We start from the raw sequence: 21,568 nt of genomic DNA, 5'->3' as shown, positions 1-21,568 counted from the left end.
GTGATAAAAAGCTTGTACTTTACTCAGATAGTGATGATAGTAGTAACAATGCCGCAATAGTATTTAATTCATTAGTTGATGATAAGATAGGTTGTAATGATTTTATACAACAAAATGATTCTTTAAACTCCGAATCAGATTCATCATCCTTGACATTATTTTTTAAAAATGAGACTGAAATTGGCAGCATTAGTTCTAGCTCATCAACTGGTTAAATTTTCTGTTATATCGGTCCTTCGTTTCTATTAGTTTGTTTTGTTATTGATAAATGTTATTTTCTGTTATCAAATTTTGATATGTATTTTATTTCTATTAGTTTTATAATACAACTTACTTCGTTATCAATGTAGAAAAAATGGTACGTTTTAATAGTTTTTATTGTTTTTTACTTAATATAACGTGATAATTATATTAACTTTATTTTTGTATTTTTTTTCTCCAATATAACTCTAAGAAACTCATAAATCTATTATTGTGTATTGTTTAATTTGTATTATTTTTACTTAATTGTTATGCTTTAAAATGAAAAGATTTATTCTCCATTTTTGTTATAATTCCGTAAAATTAAAAGGCGTACAAGTTCCTAAGCGACATTTTTTGATCAAAATACTTTTTTCCAAATTAGGTAACCGCCTTTCAAAAGGGCTTAAACACCACAGAACCTAACATTAAAGTCGTAAGCACCAAAATGTTAAATATCTCATGTTTATAATAATTGTTTTATAACTAACATGTGGTAAGTCAAAATGCCTCAGTTCGATAATAATAAAATGCCAAAAAAATGTAAAAAAAAGAAATATTAAGCGACATTAAACGTTTTTTGTGTCTCCTGAAAAAACTGTCAATGGCGCTTATGCCTTTCTGTCGTGACACCGTCGATATCACAACTTAATACAATAGATGATAATCTGTATAATTGTTTTCTAAACCTGAACAAAATATTAATATTAAGGCAAAAACAATTTTATAAATTAGCAAAACACTTCTTGCTGGAAGACTGTTTCTATAGTATACAGTAATTTGTTTGTTTGAGCTCCTAGTGTGGTCGTTTCTATGAAAACTATTTTACACCTAACTGAATAATTTTTTCTATATTTTTATATTTTTATTTTTCACTGTATATGGTATATTATATGTTCTAGTAATATTTCTTAATTATTTCCTATGTATACATATGTGACTTATTTATATTGTGACGTGACATGTAGTGTTTACTATATGACAGTGTCAATTAGATTTAAAATTTGCTGAATACTTTTTTGTATTCAGATAATAAATTTTGCATTTTTCTATTCGTAGCGGTGTTTAAACTACCGCTTAGAAACTTTTGGAGTATATACTTACCGTCGAACTAGTCTGGGGATACTCGACCAAATCGGCGGGCGACTGTCCAGACTCTTTTTCCCTGGTGGTGGACGTCGCGACGGCGGGTTCAGACGTGGAGAATGCCGCCGCCATCTGGTCCTGCTGAGGCGAGGTCCGCGGTGGCTCTGGAACACACATTTTGACTGTTAAACACGCGCCGGTTTCTTAAACGATACTGAAAAGAGGCGCACAACTCCTACGAACTCTAACCTAACTTTTTCACGGCGGATACAAACTCCGTCACAAGTGACTCGTTTGTTCGCTCACGCGGGACAGCGGCGAGCGTCTGAGCTGAGAGGAAGTTCACTTGGACTCGGAGTTGGAAAGAACTTAATGTTATATATTGTGCTTTGATTTCGAAGGTAGGGAGGGTTTAGTATTTACGGCGTTTTTTTCGGGGTTGGGGTCTCAGCTGGGGGAGTTCATCTTTTAGAAAATTAATTTTTATGGCTACATTATGGCAAAATATGTATGAATAAAAGCATGTAGAGATGTACGTATTAATTTTAAAATATTTATTATACACACCAGACACCGGAAATTTTAAAGAAACGATATAAAACTTTATGGAGTATAAGGAATCTATTATCTCTTGGTATTTGCTAATGGCGTTGGGTAAATCGAGTATGCCACTACAAATATGGACTTTTTTTATGATATTAGTAATGATCCTGATTTTTTGACAGTCTTTCTTACCGAAACTTATAACAATTTAATATTAAAGGAGTTTTTCAACAAAAAAAGTATGACAAAATGCTAAAAAAACACCCGTTCAATGGTTTAATAATGAATTAAGGTCATACAGATCTAATATTTCTCTTATTAAATACATTGCAGATGCCACTAAGGATCCCGATTTGTTAAAAGTATAAAAACAAAAAAAAATGAATACAATCGGCAATGGAAAATTGCTAAAAAGTCGGCTTACTCTAGTTTTATTACTAATTCCAATAATAAATCTAAGGTCTGCGCGAAAATAGTAAATTTTGAAAGAAACAACACAAGATCCAGTTCGGTACAACCTGATCTACCTCCAGACGAAATAAATCAGTTTTTTACTACAATTGCAGAGAATATAATTACATCTCCTGCCACTATTAATGTTTATATTCTCTTTAATAATTATAGAAATTATCCTTCTCCGAGCAAGTCCTTTTTTTTCGTCCCGTTGTGGAAGAAGAGATCTCTCAAATAATAAAGTCTCCTAGTAATTCTAATTGTATTGACGTTCACGAAATTAATAGCAACATTTTAAAAGAAACTTACCAAATAGGTTTAACACCTTTTTCTCATATTATTAGTTTAATTATATCAACTAGAGTATTTCTAGAAGTATTAAAATACTTAAAAGTACTACCAATTTACAAAAAAGGTGATTCTTCAAAAACTGACAATTACAGACCCATAAGCATTTTGGGAAAGTGATTGAAAAGGTTATCAAACAACAATTTTATTCCTATTTTGGAATTATTCCTATTAGAATGCAAAAGAAAGCTGTTAGGATTTTAGCAGGAGTTAGTTATCTAGAACACTTCCGACCTTTCTTTATCAAATTCAAAATCATGCCGCTACCTACTCTGTTGATATTTCAAGTTCTAACTGAAATTCGAAGAAAACGTGCCCATTTAATAAAGCAGTCTAATGTGTATGCTCACAATACGCGAAACTTTCACCACCTATAAACAAATCGCTGTACATTACGTCTTTCAGAAAGTCCATCTGAGAGTCTACTGTAAAGCCGATGAATCCTTCTAGATTAGACAGCCATACCTTCTCTTTTCCTATAATGCATCTGTTTTTTATAACCCTCTTCACCTGTCTACCCGTTATTTATAACAGCCCATACTACCAATACTACAATTTCTCCTTGGATTAGCACCCCTCTTCAACTAACACTTATTTAACAAAATTCAGTAAATACGAAACTTCTAAAGAACTAATATAATAATCATTTTTTGAAATTATATACAGTAATCACTTTGATCCAATATTATGCTTTCAAAAGTGATTTGGGGGTTGGCTGTTCGGCCACCTCTAAAAACATTCTTATTTGTACTTCTTCTAATTATCTTTTGTACAGCGTACATACTGGAGTATTGTAAAGTATCTTATAGGCTGTTAAGCATATTAACCTCCCGAACAAAAATATTCCATTGGTACAGACTCTCTATCTTCCATTTTATGCATTCAGGAATTATTTACCTATCATCCTTTTTGTGCAAATTATTCATCACTCTTTCGACACTAAGCTTGCCTTTATATGGATACCCTCTCACATTGGTACATCTGACAAAGAACTCGCAGATCAGCATGCTAAAAAGGCTTCAACAAATACCACGTTAATAACTCATATCCAAATTTGCAAATATTCACCAGAAGATTATCGCAAACCCACTGGAGCTCCTAAAATACATCCATATGTGCAATCCAGCCCTTATTGTATACGCCATTATATACTGGCCCCACTGGACAATCTAGACAACTAGAAGAACTTACAATTATACGAAGCATCTGTATTGGACACACCAAACTAACACACAGCTTCCTGATGACATCGCATGTCAATCTTATCTGTCAAATATGCCAGTGCGAACTAACAGTGAAGCATATTCTTGCCAAATGTCATTAATGCAGTAAAGTAAGACGTCAGCTAAATCTTAAACCGCAGTATTATATGGCAAAACTTATTACGATATCAAAATCAAACATGAGGTCTCTCAGGATGTATACTATCATCCGTTCTGTTTAACGTATACTTTGAGGAAATCTTTCAAGAAGCAGTAGAGGATGTTGAATCCGGAATTCGAATTAACGGAAACTGTATCAATAACGCGGATGACACGGTAGTATTCGCTGATAGTTATGGAACCCTCCAGGAATTAATGAATAGAATCACAAAAGTTAGTCAGATATATGGACTTTCATTGAACATTAAGAAAACAAAATGTATGATGATCTCTAAAAAGGAACAGCAAATTGAAAGAATCAGTGTAAATGGTCAACCAATGAAATAGTAAAAACATACACCTACCTTGGTACCAACATCAATGAAAATTGGGACCATTCCATAGAAATAAAATGTAGGATAGAGAAAGCAAAATCTGCTTTTTAAAAATTGGCTAAGCTATTCAAATGCCATGATTTATTATCAGTATACATAAAAATCAGGTTACTACGATGTTATATCTTTTCTATACTGTTGTACGGAGTAGAGTCGTGAACTCTCACAGACGCTACCTGCAAAAAAATTCAGGCTTTCGAAATGTGGCTTTATCGTCTAATCCTAAAGATATCCTATACTGACCACGTTGCTAACCAGGACGTTCTATTAAGAAGGCAAAAAGCCGTTGTTAACCACAATAAAAATATCCAAAATTGAATATCTCGGTCACATCATGAGGAACAGCAAAATATATGGGTTGCTGCAATTAATTCTACAAGGAGAAGTAAAAGAAAAACGAGGACAAAGGCGAAGGATTTCCTGGCTGAAAAATCTACGTACGTTGTTCAACACAACAACCACAAATCTTTTTAGAGCAGCAGTTTGCAAAATACAGATTGCTATTATGGTCGCCAACATTCAAAACGGATAGGCACTACAAGAAGAAGAACTTATTATACCTTTGTTATTATACCTCCAATAGATTGGAACGAAAAGGGCATCAATGTAGATAGAAAATTTTTAAATAACCTTAAATTTGCAGATGATATCGTTCTTATTGCAGACAGCTTTGATAAGGCACAGATAACGCTCCAAGAACTCGATACTGCCACAAAAAGAGTTGGTCTTAAAATAAATTGTTCAAAACCACAATTTATGAAAAATTTAGTCCACAACAAAAACATCTCAGTAGAAGACAAAGATATTGAGCCAGTTGACTCCTATAAATACTTGGGCCCTAAGATAACAATAAGTCGAGACAACCAAACAATCGAGCTGAAAAGAAGAATAAACCTCGCGTGGGCTGCATTTGGAAAGATGAAGGATATTTTTAGGTCTAAGATTCCAATGTGTCTAAAAAGAAAAGTATTTAATCAGTGTATTTTGTCAGTGATTGATGACCTATGGCGCAGAAACCCTAACACTCACAAGAACAACAGTGAGTAAACTACAAGTTGCGAAAAGGGCAATGGAGAGAATAATGTTAGGGATTTCTCTACGTGATAGAATACCCAATGCTACTATACACAAAAGATTAGGAGTAGCAGACGTTATTGAAAGGATAACAACATTAAAATGGAACTGGGCAGGTCATGTAGCAAGACCAGTTGATGGCCGGTGGACAAAAAGAATTTTGGAATAAAGACCCCGAATACAAGCTAACAGAAATAGAGGTCGACCTCCAACGAGATGGACAGATGACATAAAAAGAGTGACTACAAATTGGATTCAGATGGCGCAAAATCGGACTAAGTGGAAAAGCATGATGATGAATATACCTTTTGTAATCTTGTTTGTAATCGCCCCCGTGCATGTGGCCATAGTTGCCGAGCACGTAAATGTAAATAAAAAAACATTATTAAAAAATATATAAAAATTTTAAAATGGTCTATTCTAAAAATTGTAAAATTAATTTGTGCACCGAAAACTAAAATTAAGGCAAAATCGTTATTTATTTTCAAATTGTCCTAAATTTTTAATATTGTGTTCAAAGTTGGGTTTTGCGATTATCAAAACCTCAAAATTTTAGATCGATTCATACAAAAACTATACCCATGTCAAAACTTGCTATAGGTTATTCCACGAATATACGACTGTTTGGGATTATTGCGACAACGAATATTTTACTGTGCAAGTAGAAGAATGAAAGTAAATTGGTCTAATTATTATTCCAATAAAAAGGATCTACTGTTAGTATGACATCTGAACTAAAAGTAATTCAGTTAATAGATGTTCAGATAGACGCAAAATTTATTGCCAAATTTAATCCGAAAATAACAAAAATTTTTACGCAAACGCTCATTTTTACTCAAATGTGTTCATCAGACATTTGGGATGGATTTCGGTGAAATGTATACACCAAAGATAAGTGCGGGGTTTCTTTGATATTACACTATTTTATTACTTTATTAGATACTATAACTGTAATAAAAATAAATGTACTATTTTTAATATAAATGAAAAGAAATTGGCAGGACGATGGTTTAGAAACCAGCAAAAGAATCTATATAATATTTTACTTTGTTAGTTTTAAATATTTGTTTGCTTTGAGTGGATGTACTCTTAAAAGTTCCGAAAGTAACGGGTATAACATACCGGCTATTGATCGTTAAAGTACCAAGTCGTTACAGATATTAAAAAGTAACGAAAATTTACATACAGTTTCATGTATCGCCGACTGATTTTAGTTTTAAAAACCGTTTGTATAGAGGTGTCCGGTGAAGAGAGGTGTCCGTTAAGAGAGAGTTTAGTGTAGTTTATTTGTTTATTAAAGCCAAAAATGCCGAGACGTGTTTTAGATGTAGACAACTTTATATTTAATGTACAGTACTTTCTTATTTTACTGCTGGGAAAACAAACGGGGGCCCTTTGTGACCTGTTCAGTCTGTACATAAACGTGTGTGTGATGCACTCTGTACTAGTGAAACAAAACTAAGTCGGTTTTGACAAAAGAAAAAAAAAGTGGACGAAGTGAACAAAATGTAGCACAATATAAATCCCGCCAACCAAAGACTATAGATCTTCCCGAAGGTTGCAAATTTGAAATCCGTGAGACAATATATAAAATGCACGAAAAAAAAGAACATGTTTCTTTAAATTCAGTGCTACAAAAATTAAAAGACAGAAATGTATTTGAAATTTCCAGAACAAGTCTGTGGAGTTTACAAGTAGTGAACGTGAACAAGTAGTGTCGTTCACAAAAGAATAAAATTTTTAAGAAATAACAAATTTAAAAAAGAATGTTCTTCCTTCGTTTATTTAGAATAAACATGTATTTTTGCTAACGGCGGTATCAAACGAATTTGGCAGGACGAGAGCATAAAATTCATAAAACACATCGATAACGAGAGAAAGAGATATATTATAGTGCATGCAGGTGGAAAACATGGTTTTATTGAGGGAGCAGATCTTGTGTTTTCATCAAAATCAAGATCAGCCGATTATCATGACAATATGAATACGGAGATGTTTGTGAAATGGTTGAAAGAAAAACTGTTGCCAAGTTTACATGAACCATCCCTTATAGTACTGGATAATGCTGCGTACCATTCGTAAATTTTAAATAAGCATCCAACAAGCACCCAGACCGTAGATAAAATAAAAGAATGGTTAACGAATAAAAATATTAATTTCCTCAATACTGTTTTAAGCCTCAAAGCTTCAGCCTCAGCTTAAAGTCATACACAACGAAACATATATGTAGTAGACGAAATTATACATACCTTTAGACATCGTGTGTTAAGACTACCGCCCTATTATTGCCAATTTAATCCAATTGAATATATTTGGGGGATATGAAAAACATATTATGATAACCATATTGGATACAAAGGTTACTGTGACGAGGCAGTCTTGGAAACATGGCAACAAGCATTGGATATTGCCACTCCTGAAATTTGGGGAAAAAGTGTAAAAAAATGTGAAGACTTAATTAAAGAATGGTGGATCCGTGAAGGTCGCATCAAAGCAGTTCATCCTGTTATAATTTACCATCCGAATGAGGATAGTGATGACAATGATTATGGCTGTGAATCTGACGGTTGATGATAGTTTTAGGAGATTGGGAGAATAAGAGAATAAGTAAGTTTTTTTGTTTTTTTTAACTAATTGAATATTCTACTAAATAATGTACACTATTTAATCACTTAAGTATTGTTGCACTTCGTTTAAATCATATAATTCAAAAACTAACTTGTTTACAAAACTAAACTCAATGATAGTAATTATATAACTCAAAATCTGAATTACAACTGTTCTATAAACTATCAACTCTATATTTATATCATACCTTCATATTTAAATCTAAGGTTTATATCTGCCATAACAGTATTTTAAAAATGGGGAGAATTTACTATTGTAAAATTCAGCACATTGGACCATTTAAGTCGATACCTTAAACCGAATTTAAAACAGTCGTATATTCGTGGAATGAAGTATATTAACTAATAAATACAGAACAGGATTTTTACTCGTTTTACAGTGAAACCGGATTTATTGATGAATACTAGTCACACCAATAACAAATCACGTAAATATTATTGGATAAAACGATAAACCAATTAAAACAGACAGGTGTAACTTACTCACTGAGAAGCAGGTTTTTTATTCCTCTTACAGGTAAAATACAATTTATGTGTTTACATTTTTATTGGTGAATCGATAGTTTTGGGTAGGACTGTCTGTTACTGGTTAGACCACTGTCGAATAACTGCTTAATTTGTTGTTTTTTTGAAGTTGTTTGAGTAACGTTTGAATATTATTCGATAAAACTGTAAACCAATTAAGAAAGAAAGGGAGTGGAATTTAGTTACATTAAGTAAATGCCAAACAGGTTTTTATTTATTTTAGCAATTAAACTAGAAGTAAATAATTATACAATTATACATTGGACTAGATGTGTGTTCTAGGGCCATTACCATCCGTAAAATTCGGATATGACATCCATAAAATTAAGCAGCTATGTCTAGATCGTCTGTATATAGGACGTGTTTTGAGTAGGAAGGGGTGGGCTGATCGTTGTTATAGGGTAGGCTAGAGAGGCTTAGGGCAAGGGAAGAGTGATACACTACATTTATTTCCTAAAATTGGGAAAACAGGCTCATCTGTTGACAACTAGACTATAGCTTAAGTCAAGTGCGCGTGCAGAATTTCCGCCGAAAATAAATTTTATTCTCGTGACATACTTGTAGTTTGTAGCAAGGTTAAGTGAAAGTTCGAATTTATTCTTTAGGTATTGTGACCTCAGGCTTGTTTAGTTATTTGATAAATTAGAAGTTTAACAAGAATTTTAGGTTAGATTATTTGATGAAATGCTATATAAGGAGACATGAGATAGTTGTTTTCGGGAGACATAAACTGTCTCATGTCTCCCTGTATAGCGTTTGATGCAATAATATGACTTAACATTATGGTTAAATTCTTGTTTCACTGGATCTCTAGTATTTTTAAATGATTAATGCACATTGGCACCAGTTTACGATAAAATATAACTACTACTTTAACTGATAGTTTTAGATGTCTTTTGACAATTAAAGATATTGATTCAGATATAATATGCCCCTTTTTTTGGATGAAAAGGACAAAACGGGTAGTTTTTTCTCCTATTTATATAACGTTATGACGTTTGATGCAATAATATGACTTAACATTATGGTTAAATTCTTGTTTCACTGGATCTCTAGTATTTTTAAATGATTAATGCACATTGGCACCAGTTTACGATAAAATATAACTACTACTTTAACTGATAGTTTTAGATGTCTTTTGACAATTAAAGATATTGATTCAGATATAATATTCTCCTTTTTTTTGGATTAAAAGGACAAAACGGGTAGTTTTTTCTCCTATTTATATAACGTTATGACAGTTGCAGTGGAAGAAGTTCTTGGGGCAGCAAAATTATGTGCAACGGCAAGAAAATATGATATCGACAAGCAAACGCTTAACAGATAGGTATATGCAAAAATAGGAAGTTACATGTCCCTGATGACAACATTGCTTTTTCACCTGATTTTAAAACATTGTTAGTCTTTACCCATAAAGAAGAGGCTCTCTTATCGGATTATCTAGTCCGTGCTTCGCAAATGCACCATGGTTTAACAGCCCCATGTACACGTCAACTAGCATTTTAGCATTTTCTTCTTCTCGTAGCACTACAGGTACAGGTACCGTAGGGGTGGGTTTTGGCTGACTGCACAACTTGCTTCCATCTTGAACGCTCGTTCAAAATAGTTCGGTCAGTGTGTAGCCCCACTGTTCTTAGATCTGACCATATATTGTCCATCCACGAATCCATCGCATTCGTGGGCGTCCTAAGGGCCGTCTTGCTGTGGGGGCTTCTTCCCTTATTAACTTGGCAAAACGTTGGGATTTAATATCTTGGAATATATCGCTCGCTCTATACATCTGCTTGACCTCAGAATTTGTTCTCATTCGGTATTGGTTGCTAATAATGTCGTAATAAAGCCCAAACATTCTTTTAAGGATTTTCCTTTCAAAACGTCTAAGTTTTCTTTCAGTTTCTTTGGTCAGGGTCCACGTTTCACACCCATACATGAGCACCTGTCTAATCACCTTTTTATATATTCTAATCTTTGATGTTCGTGTTAGGCTTTTAGATTTAATAGTATTGTGGAGGCTGTACATACATCTGTTTGCTGCCTGAATAATTCCTTAAATCTCTTCCGCGATATCTGCAGTGATTGTTGCTCCGAAATATTTAAAACTCTCCACTCTTTCAAAGTTATGTTGGTCTATTGTAACATTTTGCCCTATTCTATCCCGTCACTTTTGTCTGTTGATGCACATGTATTTGGTTTTCTCTTCGTTTACTTTTAAGCCAGTTTTCTTTGCTTCTACCTCCAATTTATTAAAAGTCTCGTTCACATTGGTGACTGTGTTTCCCACAATGTCAATGTCATCTGCATATGCTATTAGTAATTTTGGTCCATTTACTGTCAGTAATTCTCTTTTCAGTTGTGCTGCTCTTACTACTTTCTCCAGGATGATATTAAAGAGGAGAGGTGACAGCACATCTCCTTGTTTTAGATCACTGTTTATTTCGAAAGATGCTGAGAGTTTGTTACCTATCCGTACTCTGGATCTACAGCTATTCACACATAATCTCCTCAACATATCCTAAATCGTGGAATATTAAATAAGTGTCCTAAGCTGACAAATCAATTAATGCTACTCCAGTCATGTCCTGTTTGATATAACATTGTGTTATTTTTTTAAACAGCTTTAACAAGTAGGATAGTAGCTAGATCGATCTGTAACTGCTTAATTCTGCTGGATGTTTTTCAGGATTCACGGAAGCAATCACTTGGGATTTCCTTCACAGCTGTTATTTTCTTGGTAGTGTTTGACCTGTTTAGTGCATATGTCTTCTACACCAGCAGCCTTTCTATAGTTTACCTGATTTATACTGTTGTTTAGTTCCCTTGGGGTAAATGGTATATCGAGGTAGTTCGTTACGTTTCCAGGGTCAACCTTCAACAACGGTTGGACTGTTACTTTCCTTTTGGTTTTTCCGTTTCTCAAAAATTGGTGTACTAGAAGGTCAGGATTCGTTAATTCCAAGTGTTGCTTTGAAAGGAATATGGTAATTTTGAGCATTTATAATAGTAAGATTGTTAGCCTTTACCTATTTATCGACCAGTCCGCCGATGTTGTCTGCTTCCTTGTATCCGCACTCGAAATTGTTTGTATTGAAGTCGCCAAGAATGAATCGGTTATGTGATTCAAAATTACTTGGGATAAAGGTAAACGGTGTTGATGATGATTTATATATTATTTACCTAAATTATTTTAGTTAAGATTTGAAGTTGCAAAAAAAGCATTTATTAGGTCTTACTTACTTACTTAGTCCTAAGCCTTTCTACCGTTAGGTGTAAGGCTGGTGGGGTTAAGATTTGCACTGTTCTCTCCATGCTATCTTGTGTTAGATTTCGTGCACTTTCCCATGTCAATCCTTTCTTCTCAACTTCTTTTCTGATTTCGTCTACCCACCTAACTCTTGGTCTTCCTCGTTTGTTTTTCCCTTGCATTCTCGTTTCAAACACTCGTTTTGTTAATCTTTCATTCGACATTCTACATACGTGCCCGAACCATCTTAGTTGCCCCTCTACTATTTTTTCGTTTATTGGTTCTAGTTTTAGGTTTTGGGTGATTTTTTCGTTTCGTATTTTGTCTGTCCTCTTTCTGTTTGCTATTTTTCTCAGGAACCTCATTTCCATAGCATTGACTCGAGATTTTTGTCTCCCAGTCAATGTGCATGACTCGCTATTATAGATGATTGTAGGTCTAACTACTGATTTAACGACTGCCGTTTTTACCTTCTCCGGTATTTCTTTTTTCACCAAAAATGTTGTTTTCATAGTGTTAAATAAGCTTCCTGTTCGTCCCATTCTCTCATTTATTTCCATGTCTTGTTTACCGTTTGATTCAATTATTGCTCCTAGGTATTTAAAATGATCCACTTGTTCTAGTTGTTTTCCGTTTAATTGTATTGCGTGTGTCTTTCTCTTATTTGAAATTATCATTGTTTTTGTTTTCTCTGTATTTATTTTCATATTTATGTTTGACAGTTCTTCTTCTAGGATTTCAAGGTTGTTCTGTAGGTCTTCTCTGTTTTCTGCTATCAAAACCATGTCGTCTGCAAATAGAAGCTCTGATAGTTGAGTCTGTTTTATTTGCCAGTGTCCTAATGTTAGTTTTCTCATTTTTCTCTTGGCTTTCTTTATTGCTTCATCCAGTACCACTGAGAACAGCAGTGGGCTCAACACGCATCCCTGTTTGACGCCTTGACTTGTAGTAAATTCTTCGGATTCCTCGTTGTTGGTTCTCACCGAATTTGTATTATTATTGTACATATCCTTTATTACATCAAATGTTATCCTGCCAACTCCTCTTTCCTTTAATGTCCTCCATACGTCCTTTCTTTGTATTCTGTCAAACGCCTTTTCCAGATCAATAAAGCATATATGTATTTCTCTATTTTTATTGATTACTTTCTCACTTTGTCTTATTGTGAATATGTGGTCTTGCGTGCTTCTGTCCTTCCTGAATCCACATTGTGTATCTTCCATAGTTGGTTCTATTTGGGTTTTTATTCTTGTTTCTATTATTCTTGCGAATACCTTCCCAGGAATACTTGATATAGTAATACCTCGGTAATTATTACAGTTTCTCTTGTCGCCATTTTTGTGTATTGGTAGTATAATGTCTTTCTTCTAGTCCTGTGGTATTTCTGCTCTCTTTATGATATCATTCATTAGTTCTTTCATGCTGTAAACTCCCTCTATTCTCATGAATTTTATCATTTCCGGGGTGATATCGTCCTTGCCTGGTGCTTTGCCTAATTTAACTCTTTCAATTGCCTTTTCTAGTTCCTGTGTTGTTATGGGTTCTACTTTTTGTTCTTCATTAATTTCTTGTATCTCCACTATGTTGTCTACGTCTGTATGAGTTAGCTCTTTGAAATGTTCTCTCCATCTTTTCATTATTTGGTTTTCTTCTGTTATTACCTTTCCATTCTTGTCTTTTATATTCGGCATCATGTGTTCTTTTTTTTGTCTGAGCTGTTTTAATGCGCCATAGAAGAGTTTTTGGTTTTCTCTATAATTATTTGTCATTTTTAGTCCAAACTTTTCCCATGACCTTTCTTTTTCTGCTTTCACAGCTATTTTAACCTCTTTTCTTTTTTCTTTATATGCCTCATAATCTTCAGGGAGCTTTGTACTTAGATATCTCTTCCATTTTTCTTTTTTGTTCTTTACTTTCCTTCGTATTTCGTCCGTCCACCAATGAGTTCTCCTCATGCTATTATTTGCTATTTTTGTCTTCCCGCAAGTTTCCTCAGCAGCTATGATTAAGCTGGTCTTGAGATTTTCCCACTTTTCTTCTATACTTGCAGTTTTTGTCCTACCTTTCAAAATATTGTCTAATTTTTCTTGGAATATCTTCTTATATCTTTCTTCTTTTAATTTGTAGCTTTTTACTTTTTCATTTACTACCTTTCTCCTCTTTTCTTTATTTTCTTTTGCTGTTCTCATTCTCATTATTACTAGATGATGATCACTGCCATTCTCTGAGCCTCTTTTGACTTTCGTGTCTTGTACTCTTTTCCATTTGTTGCTACTTACCAAAAAGTAATCTATGATTGATTTTTCATTTCTACTTTCTTGTACTCTCGTGTATTTGTGTACTTTTCTATGTTTAAATTTTGTATTTGTTATAACAAGTTTATTCTCCATACATATTTCTATTATTCTTTCACCATTTTTGTTTAGTATTTCTTCTCCTTCTTTTCCCATGCATTCCTCAATTCCATTGTTATTATTTCCAACTCTACCGTTTAGATCTCCCATTACAATTATATTTTTTCCCCATTGTCAATTTGCATTTGGAGCTCCTCGAAAAATTTATCCTTCTCTTCCTTTTTTGCATCTTCATTTACTCCGTAGGCTGTTATTATTGTCCATATTTCCTCCTCTATCAGTTTCATTTTCAGCGATAATATTCTCTGGTTAACATATGTTTCTTCTATAACGTATTGTAGTCTATTCGGTGCAATTATTATCCCTACGCCTTATTTTGCTCTCTCCTTTGCATCAGCTCCTACCCAAAATAACCAATATCCTTTGTATATCTTCTTAAAACCTCTTCCTTTCATTTTCGTTTCCGTTATTCCTAATATTTCTATTTTTTGTCTGATCATTTCTTCTACAAGTTCTACCTCTTTTCCATTGATGCTTCTTACGTTCCATGTTCCCATTTTTATCTCTCCTTTTTTCTGCGGTATATCTTTCATCTTCTTTCTATTTTAATGCTTGTTTACCTTTGCATCGTGCTTTTTCCTATCGTTATTCCTATTCGTCGCCCTGGTCGTCATTGTCAGATCCTTTTCGTTGCTTTGGTCGTTATCAATGTTCCTCGTGTGGGTGTAGTTTTCTAGTTTTTTTGATGTTTTTCCAGTTCCGTTTTTATTTTGTTCCATCTCCATTCTTCTTGGTTTACTAACACCTTGTTGTAACCAATTTTGACGTCTTTGCCTTTCTCTTTTTCGTTTTTCTTAGGTGTCTGCTTTTCTTTCTCTTCTCTAGTCAAGTCATCATTGATGAATACTTTCTCTCCTACGTCGTTTTTTAGTTTATATTTTTTTGCCATAATCTCGTGTTTTTCCTCTTCATTTCTTAGTTTTATTACGCATGTATTCTCGCCTATTTTTTTACTGTTGTAGGTGTAATATCAATTTGAAGATGTTTATTAAAAAGTCCTTTTATTCTTTCTTTTAGGCTGCTTGGTTCATTTGTATCCATTTTTAGACCATTTATTACAATGTTGTTTTTTCTTTTATTTTTTTCGATTATTTCGACTGCTTTTTTCATTGCTTGTAACTCTCTCCTTATTTCTGAATTATCTTTTCTTATATCCTGATTTTCTTTATAGACCTTTCGTAGACCTTATTAGGTCTACGAAGCATAAATATACCGGTATATTTTATCTAATGGCCTTTTATTTAATTTTTCTTAGTAAAATAATAGAATTTATGCACAATATTCCGAATCTGAATCCCCTTTTTTAAACATTTAAATATAACGTGCACAATAATTAGATTTATATTAAAAGCGACACAAAATATTCTAAAAGCGTATATAAAAAAATAATCCTTAACCAAATATAAGAGATCTCCCAATATCTATAAATATATTTATATTTGATATCTTACAGTTCTAAAAATTTATCGAATCTCCTTTATACACCATATTTTATATGATATATATTTTCAGGCTGAACTTTCTCTTCGTTGTAAATAAGCCAAGCAATAAATCTGCTATAACTAATCGTCTGAAGCAGTTTGTTTTCCAATATCGACTAATATAGCAATATTTCTATCAGTAGAACAGCCAATACGGTTTAACAAACGGCATCAATTTTCCACAAAAATCCGTTTCATCTTTATTTTATCTACTCTCCAAATGAAAAGGGTAATCCTTTTTTCGCGTTTAATGAATTTATCACTTTAGTATGTGCCAATAAAAAGATGAAAGGTTAAAACTCTTAATTACTTTTTACGATTAAAATGATGAAAAGTGTTTTGTTATTAAAATAAAATTTAATTTGACTAGTTAGAATTCAGAAATTACTGGCAAAATTACTTGTAAGCTGATATAGGTCTATTGATTCTTTTGTCTAGATAGCATAAAACAAATTTAAATCTTTTGATTATTTTGTAACATATAAGGAGAGTTATTAAATGGTGATTGAGGAGATGATTCAAAAAATGTGAAGGAATAGCTGTATGTTTTTACAATTAAAATTTGGACATGAAGACAAATGGCAAAATATAATTATTACAGTAGGTACCAGAATTCAACTTCAAGCTACGGACGATGTAAACAAATGCACGCTGGAAACATGCATTTGTTCAGGGTCGGACTAGTAAATTAAAGATACAATATAAAACAGACTTTGACAGATACAGACTCTAGTACACCAATTTTTTAAATATTAAAATGATATATAAGATCGAGAGCTATAAACCACAAAATAAAGTATGTATGCAGAAAAAAGAAAGTTTATAAAATTACCGTAATTGCGTTATTAACTTTCAGAATCTGATGTACTGCTGTCATTATTAATGTTTATAATGAAAGGTTCAATTTGGCCTTCAATTAAATTGGGCAACACCCACATTTTTGGCTCTACTTCTTCTTTTACATATCTGACAGTTTTTCCATTTTCCCATGGTTACAGCAGATATAGCTTCATGGAATAAATTTTTCTTGTTAGCAAATTTGTTGTGTGTTGTGTATTTTTTTCATTTTTTCATTAATCATTGTTTCATATACAATCTTATACTAAACCTGTTACTAGTATTGATCTCTAAAATAGTGTCTTTTTTTACTTTGTTCTAGTTTTTTTTCTATTAGGTGCTTTTTAGTTATTTATATATAATAGTCAGCAAAGGCTATAGCGGGATAAGATGGTCAAAATTGCACCATGCTCGATTCAGTTTTGGGTCTGGCCATTCGAAAGGACATAATTAAAAATTAACTCAGTTAAATTTTGAAGTCCCTAGGTGCCTCTGGGGGTTCGCTATGGGAAAAAACGTATTTAAAAAAAAATTTTTTTAGACGCTGTATTGCTGCAAAAAATCTGAAAAAATTCATGAAATCGTATTTCAATAATACAAAACTGCCTGATTTCTTTTAGATTCTTAACTTGAAAATTGAGCCCAGGAAAAATATTTGAAATTTTCAGTGATATTTTAGGTTATGGTCGAAAAAACTGCTTTTTTGGCATTTTTCTGAAGTTTTTGACTCATAACCTCAACAACATACACATAAATTAATGGTAATTCATATTTTAATATGTATTCTTATCTTTACAATTGAAATAAGCTATTAAAACTATTATTTTTTTTTACAGCATACTCCACAAACCGAAAAACTCCGTTTTTTCGGCGTTGTTTCTAAGCTTTCGCTATATAACCTCTAAATTCAGTGTCTAAATGAATGATAATTTACATTTTCACATGTATCTTTCCCTCTACAATCAAAATCAGCTATTTAAAGCATTAGTTTTATCTCACAACATTCTCAAAAACCGAAAAACCCCGTTTTCTCCATGTTTTTACTACAATTTATGTTATTGGCAGCAACATATTTCTTGACTTGCGTCCATACAAGCTCTATTGGGTTGAGCTCGTAGTTGTAGGGTTGCATCCTTAATATTGTTCTATTTGTGCTTCTTACCAGTTCATTTACTAAGAACTTATTATATTCGCCTTTATATTGTTTAACGATTTCTAAAAGTTACACTTTTATTAACAGCGTTTCTTCAGAGGGAATGTTTTTTGAGAAAAACCAATTTTGAATTGAAAAATTCTGATAATCCATTAAAAAGATAAAAAATAGTTTTCAGACTTTTAGATCACTCTGTATATGTTTTATACTGTTTCCGTTAATTATATTCTATATATGAGATCTAATCGTTCACTGACCTCTAATTTCATTCAAGTAACCAATAAACGAACTAAGTTCATCGTCCAAATACATAGCTTTGCCGATAAATGAAAATATGACCTAAAGAAGACAAGAAAAATTATAACCGAAGTTAAAATATAAAATCTCGTTATTGGAATTTTACAATTTGTTGTACCTTATGGCGTTTTCATTGATTTCTCGTCGTGGCACAATGATATTAAAAATGTTCGTGTTTTTTTCCAGATGCCTCCTATCTTGGATCTAACAGTATCCCATTATAAGTATAAAACAGGGGTCTTACTAAGGATATACATTTTTTAATATAGGGAATATTTTTGTAGAAACTTTTGGAGATGCTTACACAAAGGGATTTTTATTTAAGGAACCCCTCAATTATCTCGGAAACGCCTTATACGAATTTAGATTTTTGTGTGTATGGTTCTCTGGGTCTTCATCATCAATATAATTATTTTCTGCAGTATTATCGTTATTATTCTGTACACTATTATCTATTATTTTATAAAATATGAGATCCGGCTGGCCTCTCCAATTTTCACCAAAATGTTTTCTAAGGAGAGTTTCTGTGGACGATTTATCTCCTTTCAGTGAACATCTGTTGTAACTTAGGTTTCAAATTTTTTTTCCCTTATCGTATTATAGACTTGCTGTACCCTATGTCAGAACGATAAAATATTTCCCTCCTGGCCGTGGCCATATGGTCGGTTTGGAAAAGTATTCAAGACAAGATTTAAATATTTTATTTATCATTAATCAGAATATGACCTTATTTAGTTTTAAATCTTTTATTTATTTATAATATATTAGCTAATTATAATATGGCTTTAGTTCTCCATCTTTTAAATTCTCCAACTCAAATTGGCTGATTCATTATTGTCAATTTCTAAGAATTCACTTCTATTGCTGATTCATTATTGTCAATTTCTGAGAATGGGAAACTATTTATCAACCCAAAACGCTTCAGAGTTTTTAAGGAAACGTACCCGTCCTTTGTGTAGAAAGTTTGTGTAGTAATTTAAGCTTACAATAAAATTGTAAGCTTAAATTATTGCTATGCACGGAGGTCCTAAGAACAAAAGAACCACCCTATTCGACTTTCGTACATACGTATTTTACTTTCGTGTGATCGGCCACTCTACAACAACTTGTTGTCGCGTACAGATATCACCACGAGCAGCCCTTAAGCACCAGCCACAGACGCTGCATTCATAAAAGGTAAGTGAATCTCATATAGAATTGACAATAAGTTATTAAATCTTCCAATTGTTATTTGAATTACAAAATTTTATCTTACATATGTATTTACACATATTGCAATTTTCGTTATTTTGAATTAAATATTAACCAGCGACCTCATTAAGTTTTATACAAAACATGATCTTTGTGTTTAAATATACAGGGTGAGTCATGAGGAACTTTACATACTTCTACCATATGTGGAGTCCCTCAGGGAGCATATCATGTGGTTACTAAAAAATGTCAACTCCTCTTCTTTATTAATTAACAGGGTGATTTGTGTAATTGACCATTTATTTCATTTTACTGTAGTGTTTATACGGCTCATTTGATTTTTTTAATTTTTGCACGATACAGTACACTACTATCAAGCATTCGACTGGTATTAGCTAAACTAAAAAATTCCAGGACTGGCTTTGGAAAAATTAATTTAGGAATTCGTATTAAATATTACACCCTGTATAATTTTTTTTAAAATGCAATAAGTGATTTTCAAACTACATAAATAGCCAATGAAAACGACATATGCGACAATGTTGTCGCACTTTTATTAAATTTTTAGTGAACGATCAAATCTTACCAAAAATAGAACAACCATAATGAAGTATCAAATTATAAGGTATTAATTTAAACAAATGTTATAAATTTCAAACATTTTAATTAAAATGAGTTCCTATAACATAATCTAATACGTAGAAAATTAACATCTTTACTGTCACTTTGTATTATCTCTACGATAGAATCAATTGTTTTTCAATTTTAAATTTTTACTCATAGATCGTATTGGGGCATTATTTTCGATAAATAATAAATTAAATTGATTAAAAAGTCAAACCTCTTGTATGTGTTAGTTTTTGTTGATTGTAAATGATTAAAATTTTATGTCAAATAATAATACATTGCATCAACTGTACTAAATAAAAATAAATCTAAAAAAGTTTAAAATGAAGGTTGGCGTTGACCGTTTGACGTTTCTTGGTATTTTATACCCATTGTCATTATTGTCATTATCAATTGTTATTTATGTGTACAACAATACATATTTCTTCTGTCATATCTACGTTAAGTACATTGTGTTAGTTTTGGTAGAGCTTTTGTTACTTTCGTTCAAAATGCCACATCAGTTTTCGACCACAGAATATGCAGATATAATATTTGTTTATGGATTCTGTAATGGGAATGGTAGGGCTGCTAGTAGAGAATATCGCAGGAGATTTCCTAATCGTCGAACTCCCAGTCATCCAACATTTGGGTCAGTTTTTAATTATTTGCGAGAAAATGGCACTTTTCCTAGTGGAACAACAGAGCGACATGTAGATGAAGCGCAGGAAGATGACATTATGGACGCCGTTACTATGAACCCTACAATAAGCACTAGACAAGTAAGTCGAGAACTCAATGTTACTCAATCAAAAGTAAAGAGTCTTACAAAAAAATAATCTATAGCCATATCACATTCAAATGGTTCAGTGACTACATGCTGGAGATGAGATCGATAGGTTGGAATTTTGTAGATAGATTAACAATAATCGACCAACGTTATACAGGACACTATTTACAGATGAAGCCCAATTTACCAGAGACGGGATAAATAATTCACGAAATTCACATGTGTGGGCAGAAGAAAATCCCCATGCTATTCGAGAACGTCGTTCTCAGTTAAGGTTTTCGGTTAACGTGTGGATTGGTGTCATAAATAACCAATTACTAGGTCCTCACTTTTTTGATGGTCCTTTAACAGGGCAGGTCTATTCGAACTTTCTACAAAATATTTTGCCGAATTTGCTTGTCAACGCGAACGTTGCTATCCGAGGGATGTATTTTCAGCATGATGGGGCACCCCCACACTTTTTACTGGCAGTGAGACAACATCTCAATAATGTTTATGGCAACAGGTGGATAGGACGTGCAGGTCCTAATTCGTGGCCTTCAAGATCCCCTGATTTCAATCCCGTTGATTACCATATTTGGGGACGATTGAAGCAACTAGTTTACGCAGTGAATATTAATAACCGACAACAATTAATTGATAGAATTATACATTGTTGTAATACTATTAGAAACGATCCCCAGAGTATCCGTAATTCAATACGTCAATTAACAATTCGGCAACAAAAATGTGTACAGGCTGCAGGATTCCATTTCGAAAATCTATTTTGAATTATTTTTATTTTGTTACCATTATTGTATCTTTTCCAGTTCTAATTTATGGGTTTATCATAACTATGTACATATTTTTAGTTTTTTTTAAATTGTTCTTCGTTATTGTTAGTAGTTACTATTTTTTGTTGTGCAG

General features: G+C 32.8%; 1 protein-coding gene across 1 annotated transcript in view; it reads right to left on the bottom strand.

Moving 5' to 3' along the window:
* LOC140433605 (fibronectin type III domain-containing protein 4) overlaps positions 1–21,568 on the bottom strand; it is a 220,528-nt gene that overhangs the window by 34,580 nt on the left and 164,380 nt on the right. Inside the window, exon 5 of the mRNA XM_072521588.1 lies at positions 1,345–1,490. Coding sequence (XP_072377689.1) covers positions 1,345–1,490 — 146 coding nt within the window. The remainder of the gene's footprint in view (positions 1–1,344; positions 1,491–21,568) is intronic.

The sequence above is a fragment of the Diabrotica undecimpunctata genome, chromosome 2 (assembly GCF_040954645.1).
Source record: "Diabrotica undecimpunctata isolate CICGRU chromosome 2, icDiaUnde3, whole genome shotgun sequence".
NCBI classification, from domain to species: domain Eukaryota; kingdom Metazoa; phylum Arthropoda; class Insecta; order Coleoptera; family Chrysomelidae; genus Diabrotica; species Diabrotica undecimpunctata.
The sequence above is the reverse complement of the archived record's forward strand: the minus strand, read 5'-3'. Positions and strand labels throughout refer to the sequence as shown.